The sequence below is a fragment of the Lepus europaeus genome, chromosome 10 (genome assembly GCF_033115175.1).
Source record: "Lepus europaeus isolate LE1 chromosome 10, mLepTim1.pri, whole genome shotgun sequence".
NCBI classification, from domain to species: Eukaryota; Metazoa; Chordata; class Mammalia; order Lagomorpha; family Leporidae; genus Lepus; species Lepus europaeus.
Genome location: NC_084836.1, coordinates 72,376,786 through 72,395,807, shown reverse-complemented (window position 1 = coordinate 72,395,807; position 19,022 = coordinate 72,376,786). Strand labels below are relative to the sequence as shown.

General features: G+C 38.9%; 1 protein-coding gene across 1 annotated transcript in view; it reads left to right on the top strand.

Annotated features, from left to right (window-relative positions):
• Positions 1–19,022, top strand: part of LOC133768090 (zinc finger protein 717-like) — a 78,856-nt gene that overhangs the window by 21,182 nt on the left and 38,652 nt on the right. Inside the window, exons 3-5 of the mRNA XM_062202499.1 lie at positions 12,242–12,368; positions 12,609–12,701; positions 15,282–16,229. Of these exons, the coding sequence (XP_062058483.1) occupies positions 12,242–12,368; positions 12,609–12,701; positions 15,282–16,229 (1,168 nt within the window). The remainder of the gene's footprint in view (positions 1–12,241; positions 12,369–12,608; positions 12,702–15,281; positions 16,230–19,022) is intronic.

Genomic DNA, 19,022 nt, shown 5'->3' with positions numbered 1-19,022 from the left:
GCCACACTGATTACACTTATGATACTTTGTTAATAAGTGCATAAAGAATCTGGGAAAGTTGATGTATATCTTATGCTGTAGAGACATAAGAATCAATGTCTTTTAAAAATAAATTTTAGATTTTCAACTGGATCAAATTATGTACTTTTCACAAATGTATACATATATACAACTCTAATGTATACATTTTACATGTTCCTTTAGATTTTTATTTATTTATTTATTTATTTTTATTTTTTGACAGGCAGAGTGGACAGTGAGAAAGAGAGACAGAGAAAGGTCTTCCTTTGCCGTTGGTTCACCCTCCAATGGGCACCGCGGCCGGCGCGCTGGGGCCGGTGCACCGCGCTGATCCAAAGGCAGGAGCCAGGTGCTTCTCCTGGTCTCCCATGGGGTGCAGGGCCCAAGCACTTGGGCCATCCTCCACTGCATTCCCGGGCCATATCAGAGAGCTGGCCTGGAAGAGGGGCAACCGGGACAGAATCCGGTACACTGACCGGGACTAGAACCCGGTATGCCGGCGCCGCAAGGCAGAGGATTAGCATGTTGAGCCACGGCACCAGCCCTTCTTTAGATTTTAAAAAGATTTATTGGAGCTGGTGCTGTGATGCTGCAGGTAGAGCCTCCACCTGCAGTGCCAGCACCCCATATGGGATGCCAGCTTTGCAGGCAGTGGCTTTAGCCACTACACCACAGCAATGGCCTCTATTTTATTTTATTTTTTATAAAAAAAATTATTCATTTGAGAGGTAGAGTTATAGACCGCGAGAAGGAGAGACAGAGAGAAAAGTCTTCCTTCCGTTGGTTCCTCACCAGATGGCTGCAACGGCCAGAGCTGCGCCGACCCAAAGCTAGGAGCCAGGTGTCTCTTCCTGGTCTCCCATCCGGGTGCAGGGGCCCAAGCACTTGGACCATCCTCCACTGCTGTCCCAGGCCACAGCAGAGAGCCGGATTGGAAGAGGAGCAGCCAGGACTAGAACCAGCACCCACATGGGATGCCGGTGCCACAGGCAGATTAACCCACTGTGCCACGGTGCTGGGCCCAAGCTCCTATTTATTTTTTCAAGATTCCTGAAATCAGGAATCAGGAGCCTCATCTGGATCTCATAGTTGCAAGGCCTCACATACTTGAGCCACTCTGTACTTCTTCCCCAGGTGCACCAGCAGGGAGTTGGATCAGAAATGGAGCAGCTGTAACTCAAACTGGTATCCATATGGAATGCTAGCCCCATAGTCAGTGGCTTAAACTGTTTACCAAAATGTTGGTCTCATCAATTTGTAATTTTTTTTTGGGTTTATTAAACTTTTATTTAATGAATATAAATTTCCAAAGTACAGCTTATGGGTTACAATGGCTTCCCCCTCCCGAAACTTCCCTCCCACCCACAACCCTCCCCTTTCCCACTCCCTCTCCCCTTCCAATCACATCATGATTCATTTTCAATTCTCTTTATATACAGAAGATCGGTTTAGTATATATTAGGTAACGATTTCAACAGTTTGCCCACATATAGCAACACAAAGTGAAAAAAAAAATACTGTTGGAGTACTAGTTATAGCATTAAATAAGAGTGTACAGCACATTAAAGACAGAGATCCTACATAATATTTTTTTAAAAAATTAATTAATTTTCTATGCCATTTCCAATTTAACACCAGGTTTTTTTTTTTCATTTCCAATTATCTTTATAGACAGAAGATCGATTCAGTATATAATTAGTAAAGATCACATCAGTTTGTACCCACGCAGAAACACAAAGTGTAAAAATACTGTTTCATTACTAGTTATAGCATCACTGCACATTAGACAACACATTAAGGACAGATCCCACATGGGATGTAAGCACACAGTGACTCATGTTGCTGACTTAACAAATTGACACTCCTGTTCATGGCGTCAGTAATCTCCCTAGGCTCTAGTCATGAGTTGCCAGGGCTATGGAAGAATTTGTAATTTTTATATTTCTCTGATAACTTGTTGTGTGAACCACAGGGGTGGAAGCAGATAATGCAGACAGAAGTGGACATTCTTTAGTTTGCCAAGGTTGCCATAGCAAATTACTGAAGGTTGAATTGTTTAAACACAGAAATTTATTTTCTCATAGTTCTGGAAATTGGAAGTCCAAGATGAAAGGGTTAGAAGGTTTGTTTTCTCCTTACACTCCTCTCTTGGATTCCAGTCAAACATCTTGCTGTATCATCTCATATTTCCTTTGTTTATGTCCATCTCTTGTTGCTCTTCTTGTAAGCTCACCAGTCTGGGCTAGGGTCTCACGCATTTGATTGTTTTTACTTTAAATGTGTCATTAATGGTACCATCTCCACATAGAGTCACACTGCAGGTTAGAGACTGAAGATAGGAAATTTTTGGATACATAATTGTGATACACATCACAATGGAAGGCACTCAGAGGTCTGCCTCATGAGCAGCCAGTTCCAAATAGGACTTACTGTGGGAAGTGAGTCAGGGTTCCTTTTGTTATTATTTTAATACTATCTCTGACTAACCTGGATGAATGCATGTACACAAGAAATTATTGTGTTCACCTACACAAACTAGAATATAGATAACTGATAGTAGTGTGCATGTAGAATCAATATAGATATCCATAAGATAGAATATTTGAAGCTAAAACTCATGAGAAGTAGAAAAATGATAATCAGATCTGAGCTCCATTATAATATATATGATATCCACTATTCATATGTTTTCTTAAATCACTGAGGAATATAACAAAAGCACTCACACCTTACAGTAATACAGATCAGTCTACAAGAGGGTACAGAAATATTACATGTTTAAAAGTTTATTCCTCCACAATGAAACTGATGTTTTCTCAGTTAATGTATTTATTATTCTTTATTCATTCTACATTCTTTTATTTTTCACAGTTCAGTGTAAAAGGAAATCAGATAAGTAATTTTTTTTTTTTTTTTGAACAGGCAGAGTAAGACAGTGAGAGAGAGAGAGACAGAGAAAAAGGTCTTCTTTTTCCGTTGGTTCACTCCGCAAATGGCTGCTGCACTAATCTGAAGCCAGGAGCCAGGTGCTTCCTCCTGGTCTCCCATGCAGGTGCAGGGCCCAAGCACTTGGGCCATCCTCCACTGCCTTCCCAGGCCACAGCAGAGAGCTGGACTGGAAGAAGACCAACCGGGACAGAATCTGGCGCCCCAACCAGGACTAGAACCCGGGGTGCTGGCACCGCAGGCAGAGGATTAGCCAAGTGAGCCACAGCACTGGCCAGCAGATAAGTTCTCTGTTAACTCCTTCCATTCAGCTTCTGTTCCAGGTATTATTATGGGCACCTCTATATATTTCTAAGAGCAAAGAAAATTAATACATCACTTATAAATTATTTTCTTAATTACTCCTAAGCTTGTTGTCAGTTTTCATTTTAGGAGGATTTATAATAGTTTATAAGTTAAAATAGAAAAATAAACACAAAATTTGTTCTCAGGGAATATACACAAATAAGATGAATGATGAATTTGACATGATTAATGAAATGGTACAGTTAACTAACATAAGGAAATTTGGTCTCTGGTCTTTCTGCTGCTATAGCAAAATATGTGTTTGTTACATGTTCTGAGTTGGAACTTAGAATGCAATATGCTAAATTTTGGGGGTCATAATGTCTGAAACAGTCTTTATTGCCAGTGGTTTACTGCCACCCAGGAAATAAACTGTTAGCATTCTGCAAGGGTAAGGGATAATTAGTGCTAAACCACAAATAATTAACTTTATTTTTTTTTTAAACTTCTATATGTTTTCTTTTTTTTTTTATTAAACTTTTATTTAATGAATATAAATTTCCAAAGTACAGCTCATGGGTTACAATGGCTTCCCCCTCCCAAAACTTTCCTCCCACCCACAACCCTCCCCTTTCCCACTCCCTCTCCCCTTCCAATCACATCATGATTCATTTTCAATTCTCTTTATATACAAAAGATCAGTTTAGTATAAATTAGGTAACGATTTCAACAGTTTGCCCCCATATAGCAACACAAAGTGAAAAAAAAAATACTGTTGGAGTACTAGTTATAGCATTAAATAAGAGTGTACAGCACATTAAAGACAGAGATCCTACATAATATTTTTTTTAATTAATTAATTTTCTATGCCATTTCCAATTTAACACCAGGTTTTTTTTTTTTTTCATTTCCAATTATCTTTATAGACAGAAGATCGATTCAGTATATAATTAGTAAAGATCACATCAGTTTGTACCCACGCAGAAACACAAAGTGTAAAAATACTGTTTCATTACTAGTTATAGCATCACTGCACATTAGACAACACATTAAGGACAGATCCCACATGGGATGTAAGCACACAGTGACTCATGTTGCTGACTTAACAAATTGACACTCCTGTTCATGGCGTCAGTAATCTCCCTAGGCTCTAGTCATGAGTTGCCAAGGCTATGGAAGCCTTTAGAGTTTGCTGACTTTGATCTTGTTCCGATAGGGTCACAGTCAAAGTGGAAGTTCTCTCCTCCCTTCAGAGAAAGGTACCTCCTTCTTTGATGGCCCCGTTCTTTCCACTGGGATCTCACTCACAGAGATCTTTCATTTAGGTCTTCTTCTTTTTTTCTTTTCCATGGTATCTTGCCTTTCCATGCCTACAATACTCTCATGGGCTCTTCAGCCAGATCCTAATGCCTTAAGGGCTGATTCTGAGGCCAGAGTGTTGTTTAGGACATCTGCCATTCTATGAGTCTGCTGTGTATCCCACTTCCCATGTTGGATCTTTCTCTCCCTTTTTGATTCTATCAGTTAGTATTAGCTGACACTTGTCTTGTTTGTGTGATCCCTTTGATTCTTAGACCTATCTCAGCCATCGAATGTGAACTGAAATTGATCACTTGGACTAGTGAGATGGCATTGGTACATGCCACCCTGATGGGATTGTATTGGAATCCCCTGGTACATTTCTAACTCCATCATTTGGGGCAAGACTGATTGTGCATGTCCCAAATTGTGCATCTCCTCCCTCTCTTTTTCCACTCTGAAATTTAACAGGGATCACTTTTCAGTTAAAATTTAAACACCTAAGAATAATTGTGTGTTATTTACAGAGTTCAACCACTAGTACTAGAACAACAACAACAACAACAACAAATACTAAAAAGAATAAAGTATTACATTGTACATCTAGAGTCAGGACAAGAGCTGATCAGGTCATTGTTTCTTATAGTGTCCATTTCACTTCAACAGGTTTCCCCTTTGGTGCTCAGTTGTCGCCGATCAGGGAAACCAAATGATATTTGTCTCTTTGGGACTGGCTTAATTCACTCAGCATGATGTTTTCCAGATCCCTCCATCTTGTTTCAAATGACTGGGTTTCATTGTTCCTTACTGCTGTATAGTATTCTATGGAGTACATGTCCCATAATTTCTTTATCCAGTCTACTCTTGATGGGCATTTGGGTTGGTTCCAGGTCTTACCTATTGTGAATTGAGCTGCAATAAACATTAATGTGCAGATGGCTTTTTTTATTAGCCAAATTAATTTCCTTTGGGTAAATTCCAAGGAGTGGGATGGCTGGGTTGCATGGTAGGGTTATGTTCAGGTTTCTGAGGAATCTCCAGACTGACTTCCATAGTGGCTTAACCAGTTTGCATTCCCACCAACAGTGGGTTAGTGTCCCTTTTTCCCCACATCCTCTCCAGCATCTGCTGTTAGTAGATTTCTGGATGTGAGCCATTCTCACCGGGGTGAGGTGAAACCTCATTGTGGTTTTGATTTGCATTTCTCTGATGGCTAGTGATCTTGAACATTTTTTCATGTGTCTGTTGGCCATTTGGATTTCCTCTTTCGAAAAATGTCTATTGAGGTCCTTGGCCCATCTCTTCAGTGGGTTGTTTGTTCTGTTGTTGTGGATTTTCTTGATTTCTTTGTAGATTCTGGTTATCAACCCTTTATCTGTAGTATAGTTTGCAAATATTTTTCCCCATTCTGTCGGTTGCCTCTTCACTTTCCTGTTTCTTTTGAAGTATAGAAACTTCTCAATTTGATGCAATCCCAAATGTTAATTTTGGTTTTGACTGCCTGTGCTCCTGGGGTCTTTTCCAAGAAGTCTTTGCCTGTACCTATATCTTGCAGGGTTTCTCCAATGCTCTCTAATAATTTGATGGTTTCAGGTCGTAGATTTAAGTCTTTAATCCATGTTGAGTGAATTTTTGTGTAAGGTGATAGGTATGGGTCTTGCTTCAAGCTTCTGCACATGGAAATACAATTTTCCCAGCACCATTTATTGAATATGCTGTCCTTATTCCAGGGATTAGTTTTGGATCTTTGATCAAATATAAGTTGGCTGTAGATGTTTGGATTGATTTCTGGTGTTTCTATTCGGTCCCATTGGTCTATCCATCTGTTCCTGTACCAGTACCATGCTGTTTTGGTAACAACTGCCCTGTAGTATGCCCTGAAATCTGGTATTGTGATGCCTCTGGCTTTGTTTTTGTTGTACAAGATTGCTTTGGCTATTTGAGGTCTTCTGTGTCTCCATATGCATTTCAGCATCATTTTTTCCAGATCTGAGAAGAATGTCTTTGGTATCTTGATTGGTATTGCATTGAATGTATAAATTGCTTTTGGGAGAATAGACATTTTGATGATATTGATTCTTTCAGTCCATAAGCATGGAAGATTTCTCCATTTTTTGGTATCCTCTTCTATTTCTTTCTTTAAGGTTTTGTAGTTTTCAACGTAGAGATCTTTAATGTCCTTGGTTAAGTTTATTCCAAGGTATTTGATTGTTTTTGTAGCTATTGTGAATGGAATTGATCTTAGCAGTTCTTCCTCAACTGTGGCATTGCCTGTGTATACAAAGGCTGTTGATTTTTGTGCATTGATTTTATATCCTGCTACTTTGCCAAACTCTTCGATGAGTTACAGTAGTCTCTTAGTGAGTTCTTTGGGTCCCCTAAATAAAGAATCATATCATCTGCAAAGAGGGATAGTTTGAGTTCTTCCTTCCCGATTTGTATCCCTTTAATTTCTTTTTCTTGCCTAATAGCTCTGGCTAAAACTTCCAGAACTATATTGAATAGCAGTGGTGAGAGTGGGCATCCCTGTCTGGTACCAGATCTCAGTGGAAATGCTTCCAACTTTTCCCCATTCAATAGGATGTTGGCCGTGGGTTTTTCATATATTGCTTTGATTGTATTGAGGAATGTTCCTTCCATACCAAGTTTGCTTAGAGTTTTCATCATGAAAGGGTGTTGTATTTTATCAAATGCTTTCTCTGCGTCTATTGAGAGAATCATATGGTTTTTCTTCTGCAGTCTGTTAATGTAGTGTATTACGTTGATTGTTTTGCGAATGTTGAACCATCCCTGCCTACCAGGGATAAATCCCACTTGGTCTGGGTGGATGATCTTTCTGATGTGTTGTTGCATTCTATTGGCCAGAATTTTATTGAGGATTTTTGCATCTATGTTCATCAGGGATATTGGTCTGTAATTCTCTTTCAATGCTGCATCTTTTTCCGGCTTAGGAATTAAGGTGATGCTGGCTTCATAGAAAGAGTTTGGGAGGATTCCCTCTTTTTCGATTGTTCTGAATAGTTTGAGAAGAATTGGAGTTAGTTCTCTAAATGTCTGGTAGAATTCAGCAGTGAATCCATCTGGTCCTGGGCTTTTCTTTGTTGGGAGGGCCTTTATTACTGTTTCAATTTCTGTGTCAGTTATGGGTCTGTTTAGGTTTTCTATGTCTTTCTGGCTCAATTTAGGTAGGTTGTATGTGTCCAAGAATCTGTCCATTTCTGATAGATTTCCCTGTTTGCTGGCATACAAGTCCTTGTAGTAATTTCTGATGATTCTTTTTATTTCTGTGGTGTCTATTGTTTCGTTTCCTTTTTCATCTCTGATCCTATTGATTTGGGTCTTTTCTCTTCTTTTTTTACTTAGTTGGGCCAATGGGGTGTCAATTTTGTTTATTTTTTCAAAAAACCAGCTCCTTGTTTGGCTGATTTTTTGTAATGTTTTTTTTGGATTCAATCCTGTTGATTTCTTCTTTGATTTTAATTATTTGCCTTCTTCTACTGGGTTTGGGTTTGGTTTGCTGCAGATTTTCTAGATCCTTGAGATGACTTGAAAGCTCATCTATTTGGTGCCTCTCCAATTTCTTGATGTAGGCACCTATTGATATAAATTTTCCTCTTAACACTGCTTCTGTTGTATCCCATAGGTTTTGGTATGTTGTGCTGTTATCCTCATTTACTTCCAGAAAATTTTTGATTTCTCTTTTAATTTCTTCTATGACCCATTGTTCATTCAGGAGCATGTTGTTCAATCTCCATGTGTTTGCACGTGCTCCAGGGATTCCCGAATTGCTAATTTCCAATTTCATTCCTTTGTGGTCTGAGAAGCTGCATGGTATGATTCTAATTCTATTGAATTTGCTGAGACTTGCTTTATGGCCTAGTATGTGGTCAATCCTGGAGAAGGTTCCATATACTGCTGAGAAGAATGTAAAGCCCTTAGATGTAGGATGAAATATTCTGTAGATATCTCTTAGATCCATTTGGGCTATAGTGTCATTTAAATCTGCTGTCTTCTTGTTGATCTTCTGTCCTGTTGATCTGTCTATCTCTGAGAGTGGAGTATTGAAGTCCCCCAGTACTATTGTATTGGGGTCTAAGTCTCCCTTTAAGTCCCTTAACAAGTCTTTTAAATAAGCTGGTGCCCTGTGATTAGGTGCATATACATTGATAATTGTTATATCTTCCTGTTGAATGGATCCCTTAATCATTAAATAGTGCCCCTCTTTGTCTCTCCTGACAGTTTTTGTGGTAAAGTTTATGTTGTCCGATATTAAGATGGCTACGCCCGCTCTTTTTTCATTTCTGTTGGCATGGTATATCTTTTTCCAGCCTTTCACTTTCAGTCTGTATGGATCATTGTTGGATAGATGGGTATCTTGTAAGCAGCAACAAGATGGGTTTTGTTCCTTAACCCAATCAGCCAATCGGTGTCTTTTCACTGGACCGTTCAGGCCATTAACATTCAATGTGACTATTGAGAAGGAGTAACTTTGCCCTGCCATTTGGCAAAGATATTTTCTAATATCTGGTTTGAGATTCCTGTGATCTTTTGGTGTGAGGTTTCCTTCCTTTACCTTCCTTCATATTGGTTACCGTGTTTCTGTGTTTCTGTATGTAACACATCTTTAAGCATCTTTTGCAGGGCTGGACGAGTGGCGACAAATTCTTTCAATTTCTGTTTGCTGTGAGAGGTCTTTATTTCACCTTCGTTCACAAATGAGAGCTTTGCAGGATATAATATTCTGGGCTGGCAGTTTTTCTCTCTTAGTACCTGGGCTATATCTCGCCATTCTCTCCTAGCTTGTAGGGTTTCTGATGAGAAGTCAGCTGTGAGTCTAATTGGAGATCCTCTGAGAGTAATCTGGCGTTTCTCTCTTGCACATTTTAGGATCTTTTCTTTGTGTTTCACTGTGGTGAGTTTGATTACGACGTGTCGTGGTGAGGATCTCTTTTGGTCATGTTTATTAGGGGTTCTATGAGCTTCCTGTACTAGGATGTCTCTGTCCTTCTCCAAACCTGGGAAATTTTCTGCTAGTATCTCACTAAAAAGGCCTTCTAATCCTTCCTCTCTCGCCATGCCTTCAGGAACTCCTAGAACCCGAATGTTGGGTTTTTTAAGAGTATCCTGTAGATTCCTGACAGTATTTTTTAGATTTCTGATTTCTTCTTCTTTTCTTTGATTTGACTGTTTCCTTTCCTGTTCTCTGTCTTCTAATTCCGATATTCTCTCTTCTGCTTCACCCATTCTGTTTTTAAGGCTCTCTAATGTGTTTGCGATTTGATCTATTGAGTTCTTCATTTCATTGTGGTTTTTTGTCACTATCACAGTTTCATGTTCTACTAGTTGTTTCATTTCATTTTGATTCCTCCTTAATATTTCATTTTCACGGGAGAGGTTTTCTATCTTGTCCATTAAGGATTTCTGTAGTTCAAGAATTTGTTTTTGAGAGCTTCTTAATGATCTTACCAATTTTTTGAGATCCGCTTCTTGCATTTCTTCTATCTCATCATCTTCATAATCTTGCATTGGCGTGTCTTTCTCATTTGGGGGCTTCATAGTGTCTTCCTTGCTCTTGTTGCCTCGGCTTCTATGTTTGTTGTTTGGCATGTTGGAGATAATTTATGGTTTTTTTGTTTGTTTGTTTGTTTGTTTGTTTTTTTTGCTTTGGTGTTTTTTTTTTTTCTCATTATACTATGCCTCTAAGTGAGCTGTCTGCTTTGTTGGATCCTTAGGGGCTGTGTTGGGTGTGGCCAGAGAGCTATGCTTGATTCTTCAAGTTTAAGGCTGTGCAAAGAGCGACTCTCCTAGATTGCTCACTCCCTTTTTCCTTGCTGGAACGCTCTCTCTCTTTTTTTTTTTTTTTTTTTTTGACTTAGCTGGGAGTGGAGTTGAGGGTAGTTGAAATCTGGCCTCTGTGAGTATTCATTTGATCTACCCCTGGGACCACACAAAGAGTTTATGCAGCCCTCAATGTGTTCTCGAGTTTTGCTAAAGTTACTGAGTTTGGCTGCGCTTTACATATGTAAAATCGCGGTGCTCTTTGTTTTGCTTGGTGAGTGAAGGGAGAGGCCTCTGTTCCCCCCCCCCCCCAATGTCTCGGGTTTCTGAGGTTTTTGTCTTACCCTCCTCCGTTGGTTCCCGCGCTGGCGAGATTCTGTGGCTCGTCTCCCGCCACTCGGCTCCTCTCCCGCCACTCAGCTCGTCACCCGCCACTCGGCTCGTCTCCCACCGCTCGGCTCGTCTCCCGCCGCTCGGCTCCTCTCCCACCGCTCAGCTCCTCTCCCGCCGCTCGGCTCGTCTCCCCTAATTAACTTTATTTTTTAATTGTTATAGTAATGCAGTCTTTAAGAGTTTTGAGGAGCTGAACTGGATTCAGCGATAGGATCAGGAATATGTGGGAAAAATAATCTACTTCAGATTTATTTATTTCTTTGAAAGGCAGAGCTACAGAGATTAAAAGAGATGAAGAGAAACAGATACCTACCATCTGCTTGTTCATTCCCTAGTGTCCACAATAGTTCAGACTTGTCTAGGGTAGATTAGGTACCTGGAACTCTATTTAGGACTCTGACTTTGGTAGAAGTGATCCAAACATGCAGGTCATCTTTCATTGCTCTTTCAGGCATATTAGCAAGGAACTGGATGGGAAGTAGAGCTGCCAGGACTAAAATAGTCTATTCACATGGGATGCCAGCATTGCAGGTGGATCCTTATCTGCACCACAAAGATGGTGCCTACTGCATGTTCTTAAAATCTTTATGGGTTTCTCTTAGTCACAAATGCAAGCTGTCCAAAGTTCTGTATTTTGGCAAATAATTCCATTGTTTTCACTTTAATTTGATGTAATGTTTTTCAATTCTTCAAATCTTTATCAGTAGAATAATCATAGAGAAAGCAAAAAGCTTTTTTCTATTGTTTGTCTTACTTGAATCTTCTCTCTTATTTAAGAATATTTATGAGCTTGATTGATAGAGAAAGAAGTTGATGGACCTATAGAGAGATAGAAAGATCCCATGTATTTATTCTCTCCCCAAATAGCCATACCAAGCAGAGGTGGGGCAGGAATAAAGCCAGGAGTCAGGAATAGAATCTAGGCCTCCCTCTTTGGTGACATCACCACTGCTTCCCCAGCATTAGCTGGGAGCTGGAATCTGAAGCTGGCACTGGAAATCTAATCTAGGCACTCTGAGGTAGAAGTAGGCTATTTTAGCTAGCATCATAAACACTAAACTAAATGTCTGTCCTTTCTTTTAAAATATTTTTTTCTCTGCCATATTTGAACTGCCTGTGCATGCTGTTCTCATGGAAATGATTCTATGTTCATACCCATCATAGCTTCATTGATTGATTCTTATATTTTTCCTTGAACTTCTGTATTATTCTGCTTAACATTGCTCATTCAAGAGTCAATATTTCCCCCATTTCAGCCTGCTGTGAAATTTCCCTTGACAAATGTGGCCCATTGTGATCTGAAACTCTTATTTTCTTCCAGCTCGGGCATTTTTCACAGCTTTTAAGCCATAGGTTTGACTTTCTGTTGAATGCTTCTATGTCATTGTCCAAATGCTATACAAGTCTAAAATAAAACTATGTCCTTCCTTCTTCCTTCATAGCCATATACAAGATATACAACTGTCAGTGTTTGTTATGTGCCCAAGTTGATATGTTGACCAAAAGTTTTCTATCATAGGTGATGATAGCATTTGAAGATCTGGTTGTGTACTTTACCTGGGAGGAATGGCAGAATATGAACAAAGCTCAGAAAATCCTATACAGGGATGTGATGCTGGAGACCTACAGCAGCCTGTTTTCTTTGGGTGAGTGACATCTATCACATGACCAATGGTAACACTTTCATGCTATTTGACAAATAAGTGAAGACTTTATAAAGTTTAATTAGCAGGTATAGAGTTTGAGTCCATGATAATGTGAAAGTCTACCATCTAGGAAAGATTTCAAATTGGAACATTTATTGCATAGCTCCTGGATCAAGCTGCACTCCTTTAAATAACCTAAGATAGTGATTTCACAATGTCTTACATTGTTTCCATTAACAGGGTACTGTAGGACCAAACCTGATTTGATTTACAAGTTGGAGCAAGGAGCAGAGCCGTGGATGATAGAAGAATGCCTAAGTCAGAGCCTTCCAGGTCAGTATGCAAATAATGGCAGAAACCAAGGCAGAAAGAGTGTAACAGATGTTGACTGGTGCTCTTTGCATGAATTTTTCCCATCTTATTCCTGAATACAGCTGGTTTTGTGCATTAGACAGTCATTTTAAAGTATCTAGGGATACCAGTATCTCCCTAACTCTTTTGTTCTTAGTGAAGATACTCTTTGATTTAAAAAAAAAATTCCAATCCTTTTCTGGTGTTAGGCGTTTTTTCTAGGTCAGATACATTTCCCAAATTCTAATTTGTCCTACTCTACACTTTTATATATTTTCCTTCAGTACCTGTTAATTGGGCAACTTATAGAAACTTTGTTTCTTACTTGTTGTTCATATTGAGTTCCCACTTGTGGTTTTGACCAGACATGGAACTTGCTATTTTAAGCATCTCACAATTGAACCAGTAAATGTAAACTCTCTCTTTAATCTTTCTCTTTTTTCCTCTTTGTACCTCTCAAATAAATAAGAAAATGATAGGTTGTTGGAAACACTTGAGGAGTGAGCCTGTGACTGGCAAACTTTCTGTTTCATTCTCTCTTTGTGTCTCATTGCTCTCCCTCTGACCCTCAAGTAAATAAATAAGCAAATGCTAAAAAGTGGTCAGGAGGAAGACTTTCTGCTATGACATCAGAAATTATGAAGCTGAGCATGAACTTATAAAGGAATAGTCTCCAGGTCAAGTAATTTCATGGATTCATGTTGAATGGATCAGATTTGATTAGCAGTGGAGATTGAAGTATGAATTCTTACTTTTCAGTTTCATTGAAAAACAAAGAAGATAAGAAAAGCATAGGAAATGAAGTTTTCTTTAAAATAGGAGGCAGCTAATCAAAATCCTCCAGAAACTCAAATTATCACACAGGAATGTTTATAGAAAGAATTGAGAGGAGATAACCAGGGTTATCAAAGAAAGTGAACACACCCTGGGTTGCAGCAAAAAATTGTTTAACTAATAGAAAGTGTGCACCCAAGGTGATATATTGGTACCTTTCTGTACCTGTTGTAACTCTGAGAAGCTGAAACTGTAAAATTTCCTTAGGAGGAGCTGCTGCCAGGGCTCACTTGGATAATCCTCCACCTGTGGTGCTGGCATCCCATATGGGTGCCAGGTTCTAGTCCCAGTTGCTCCTCTTCCAGTCCAGCTTTCTGCTGTGGCCCAGGAAGGCAGTGGAGGCCTTTGGTCCCTGCACCCACATGGGAGACCAGGAAGAAGCACCTGGTTCCTGATTGTGAAGCGGCGTAACTCTGGCTGTAACAGTCATTTGGGGAGTGACCAGTGGAAGGAAGACCTTTCTCTCTGTCTCTCTCACTGTCTAACTCTATCTGTCAAAAAAAAAAAAAAAAAATTTCCTTCGAAATATGGGGAAGCTGCCATGGAGTGCATATAAAAGCAGAGCTTTTCATTTGAATAATCCCACAAATGCTGTTTCCTCAAGAAGACTGAACATGAGACAACCATGGATTCAAATCTTCATCCTTAAATGTAGTCCTGCTTAGAGTACAGACATATTTCACTCTCCTCCACCTGCAAGTAAATGATCCAATAAAACTTCCCCATATTTATGGTTGAAATATCAGAGAAGCACAAAACATAAAAATGTTATAAAAATAAGCTGGAGAAAAAAGACAGAAAAAAATCGATTGCTTGGTAATGTGTGAAATTTTACTAAATATTTGTCTATTCTTAAAAACTTACCTATTGGGCTGGTTGCCGCAGCTCACTAGGCTAATCCTCTGCCTGTGGCACTGGTACTCCATGTTCTAGTCCCAGTTGGGGTACCAGGTCTGTCCCGGTTGCTCCTCTTTCAGTCCAGCTCTCTTCTGTGGCCTGGGAAGGCAGTGAAGGATGGCCCAAGTGCTTGGGCCCTGCACCTGCATGGGAGACCAGGAGGAAGCACCTGGCTCCTGGCTCCTGGTTTCAGATTGGCACAGCACACCAGCCATAGCGGCCATTTGGGGAGTAAACCAACAGAAGGAAGACCTTTTTCTCTCTATCTTACTCTGCCTGTCAAAAAAAAAAAAAACCACAAAACCTTACCTAGTTCTTTCATTGTTGTGAAAGGCCAAGTGGCAATGAGAGGAGAGAGAGAAAGAGGTCTATTAGCTCACTCCCTCAATGCCTGCAACAGTTAGGTCTGACTAGCCTGAAGCCACAAGGCTGGAATTTCATCTAGTCCCAAGCACAGGCTTCCCATTTACATAAGCAGAAAGCTATAATGGAATCAGAGTAACCAGGGCTCAAACTGACACTTTTTGGCATGCAGACATCCCAAGCAGTGACTTTAACACACCCTACCAGAAAAGCCATTCTGCCATACTTGAAAAAAATTCTGATAGTAAACAGGAACACGATTGAACATTGCAAAATCTATTGATACAGTTTAATATATTAATGTATTAAGGAGAAAAACCATATTATAGTCATAAATCTGTATCTTTTATTGATTAAGCTAAAGTCTTAAGACACTTAGATAACAAGTAACTTCATTCCCTTTACATTAGTACTCCAGGAGAAGCATATGTATGTGATTCAGTGACACATTTTTTTTTCTCATTTCAGTTGCCATGAAAAATGATGACATAATTAGGGCCAACCAGGAGATTCAAGAAAAAAAATTAAATCATAATGTTGTGATGAATAACAAGATAACACCTCCCAAGAGGCTTGGATTAAGAAAAACATTTAATTTATGTTCAAGTCGTATTCTAAAACCAATTATCAAAAAGGAGAATTATTCAGGAATGAAACCTGAGGAATTCAATGTATGTCACAATGTGTATCCTCCCAGTGGGCTTGATAAGCTGCAAGCTGGAGGGACATTTGATGTTGCTAAGGTACCTGGGAACTCTCTCCAGTGCTGTCAGTCTCTTCATCAGTATCACAAGATGAAGACTGTGGCACAGTCATTTGAACATAGTGGAAAAGGGAAAGGTTTCAAAAAGAAGAAGATATTTGAGAGGGTTCATATGGGAGAAACTTGTTGGAAAGAAACTGTTGGAAAGAAAAGTCAAATAGAAAAAAGTTTCCATAAAAATACTAACCTCAATAAGCACCAACAAACTAACACAGGAGAGAAACTCTATGAAGACATATGGTGTATGGAACCTCTCACTTACAAATCAGGTCTTACAATAAATCAGAGAGCTCATATAGGGAAAAAACCTTATGCATGTAAACCTTGTGGAAAATCATTCAATTTTAAGTCCTGCCATGCCATCCATCACAGTATTCAAACACAGGAAAACCCCCATGTGTGTAGTGAATATGGAGAACCTACTTCCCAGAAGGCAGATCTCATTGGACATCAGAAAATTCACACAAAGAAGCAACTTCATGAATGTAATGAGCATGGAAAAGCCATTTTCCAGAAATCATACCTCATAACACATCAGAGAATTCACACAGGGGAGAAGTCTCATGAATGTAATGATGGTGGAAAAGCCATTTTGTGCAAGTCAGACCTCCGCAAACATCAGAGAATTCAGACAGAGGAGAAATCTTTTGCCTGTAATGACTGTGGAAAAACCTTTGGCTTGAAGTCAAAATTCATAATTCATCAGAGAATTCACACAGGGGAGAAACCTTATGAATGTAATGACTGTGGAAAAGCCTATGGCCATAAGACATTACTCAAAATTCATCAGAGAAAACACACAGGGGAGAAACCTTATGAATGCAATGACTGTGGAAAAGCCTATAGCCAGAAGGCAAACCTCATAATTCATCAGAGAACACACACAGGAGAGAGACCTTATAAATGTGATGACTGTGGAAAAGCCTATGGCCAGAAGTCAAATCTCATATTGCATCAAAGAATTCACACAGGTGAGAAACCTTTTGAATGTAATGACTGTGGAAAAGCCTTTGGCCATAAGTCACATCTCACAGTGCATCAGAGAATTCACACAGGGGAGAAACCTTTTGAATGTAATGACTGTGGAAAAGCATTTGGCCCTAAGTCACACCTCATAAGACATCAGAAAATTCACACAGGGGAGAAACTTCATAAATGTAATGACTGTGGAGAAGCTTTTCGCAATAAGTCACAACTCAAAATGCATCAGAGAATTCACACAGGGAAGAAATTTCATGAATGTAATGAATGTGGAAAAGTGTTTGGCAAGAAGGCACACCTTGTAAGACATCAGAAAATTCACACAAGGAAGAAATTTCATGAATGGAACAACTGTGGGAAAGCCTTTGACTAAACCAGTCTCTCTTTCCACACCTGCAATAATAATATCCTTATGTTAAGTGATTTGATTGTAACCCATAAATTTTCAACATGTTTTATTTTACTTTTATTATTTTTTAAAAATTTTATTTGTTATACAAGTTTCATGTATTTCATATATATACAGGATTAGGAACATAGATTAACTCATTGCTTTACCAGAGGATCAGATTCTAATTCTATATCAAAGAGAAAGATTAATATCTTTTTGTATCCAAAAAAATTTTTTTTCATAACCTTCTGTGACTTCCACACACACTTTTCAACTTACTTGAAATGTTCTATCATTTCCATTCCAGTATAGAGTAAATTCCATCAGGATAAAGAAATTCTTACAGACCATGTTCTTTCTTTATTCAAAAAACTCTTAAGTTTCTTACCCTTCCTTATCAAGAATACTCTTTCCTTCTTCACCTTCCTTCATATACATTTTAAAATAACCTGTTCTATAAATTAAGACATTTTTAAAATAAGGTAACATCAAATTTCAGCCTAAGCTACTTTTAAGAAGTGCTGAACTATTTTTCATTGATAGTTTAAGAAAACATTTGTTAACAAACCCAAATAGTTTTTTCTATAGAATATAATGTGCTGAGAGTACTAAAGTTTAACTTTAGATGCATTTATCGCACTTGCCTTTACCCAATTTTACATTTAGCAGTTACCCCTAAATGACTTAAGATGCCGATATTATATGTCTGAATTCAGTTAAAAATAAAATTGCCTTCATCTATAACTAGTACTAATTACCCATTGGTGTTTCTTTTCACTTTTATTTAATGAATATAAATTTCCAAAGTACAACTTATGGATTACAATGCCTTTTGCCCCCATAACTTCCCTCCCACCCACAACCCTCCCCTCTCCCACTCCCTCTCCCCTTCCATTCACATCAAGATTCATTTTCAATTATCTTTATATTCAGAAGATCATTTTAGTATATATTAAGTAAAGATTTCAACAATTTGCACCCACACAAAAACACAAAGTGTAAAGTACTGTTTCAGTACTAGTTATAGCATTAAGTCACAATGTACAGGACATTAAGGACAGAGATTGTACATGAGGAGTAAGTGAACAGTGACTCCTGTTGTTGACTTAACAAATTGACACTCTTGTTTATGGCATCAGTAATCACCCTAGGCTCTTGTCATCAGTTACTAAGGCTATAGAGGCCTTTTGAGTTCACGGACTCTGATCCTGTTTAGATAAGGTCATAGTCAAATTGGAAGTTCTCTCCCTTCAGAGAAAGGTGCCTCCTTCTTTGATGGCCTGTTTTTTTCCAATGGGATCTCACTCACAGAGATCTTTCATTTAGGTCATTTCTTTTTCCCCCAGAGTGTCTTGGCTTTCCATGCCTGAAATACTCTCATGGGCTTTTCAGCCAGATTCGAATGCCTTAAGGGCTGATTCTGAGGCCAGAGTGCTGTTTAGGACATCCACCATTCTGTGAGTCTGCTGTGCATCCCGCTTCCCATGTTGGATCTTTCCCTTTTTTATCCTATCGGTTAGTATTTGCAGACATTAGTCTTGTTTATGTGATCCCTTTGACTCTTACTCCTATCAATTCTGAACTGAAATTGATCACTTGGACTAGTGAGATGGCATTGGTACATGCCACCTTGATGGGATTGAATTGGAATCCCCTGGTATGTTTCTAATTCTACTGTTTGGGGCAAGTCTGATTGAGCATGTCCCAAACTGTATATCTCTTCCCTCTCTTATTCCCACTCTTATATTTAACAGGGATTACTTTTCAGTTAAGTATCAACACTTAAGTAAAACAGTGTATTAATTACAGAATTAAACCAATAGTATTAAGTAGAACAAATAAACAAACAAAAATACTAGGAGGGATAAAGTATTAAGTTGTTCATCAACAGTCAGGGCAAGGCCTGATCAAGTTACCATTTCTCATAGTGTCCCTTTCACTTCAACAGGTTTCCTTTTTGGTGCTCGGTTAGTTGTTACAAATCAGGGAGAACATATGATATTTGTCCCTTTGGGACTGGCTTATTTCACTCAGCATGATGTTTTCCAGATTCCTCCATCTTGTGGCAAATGAC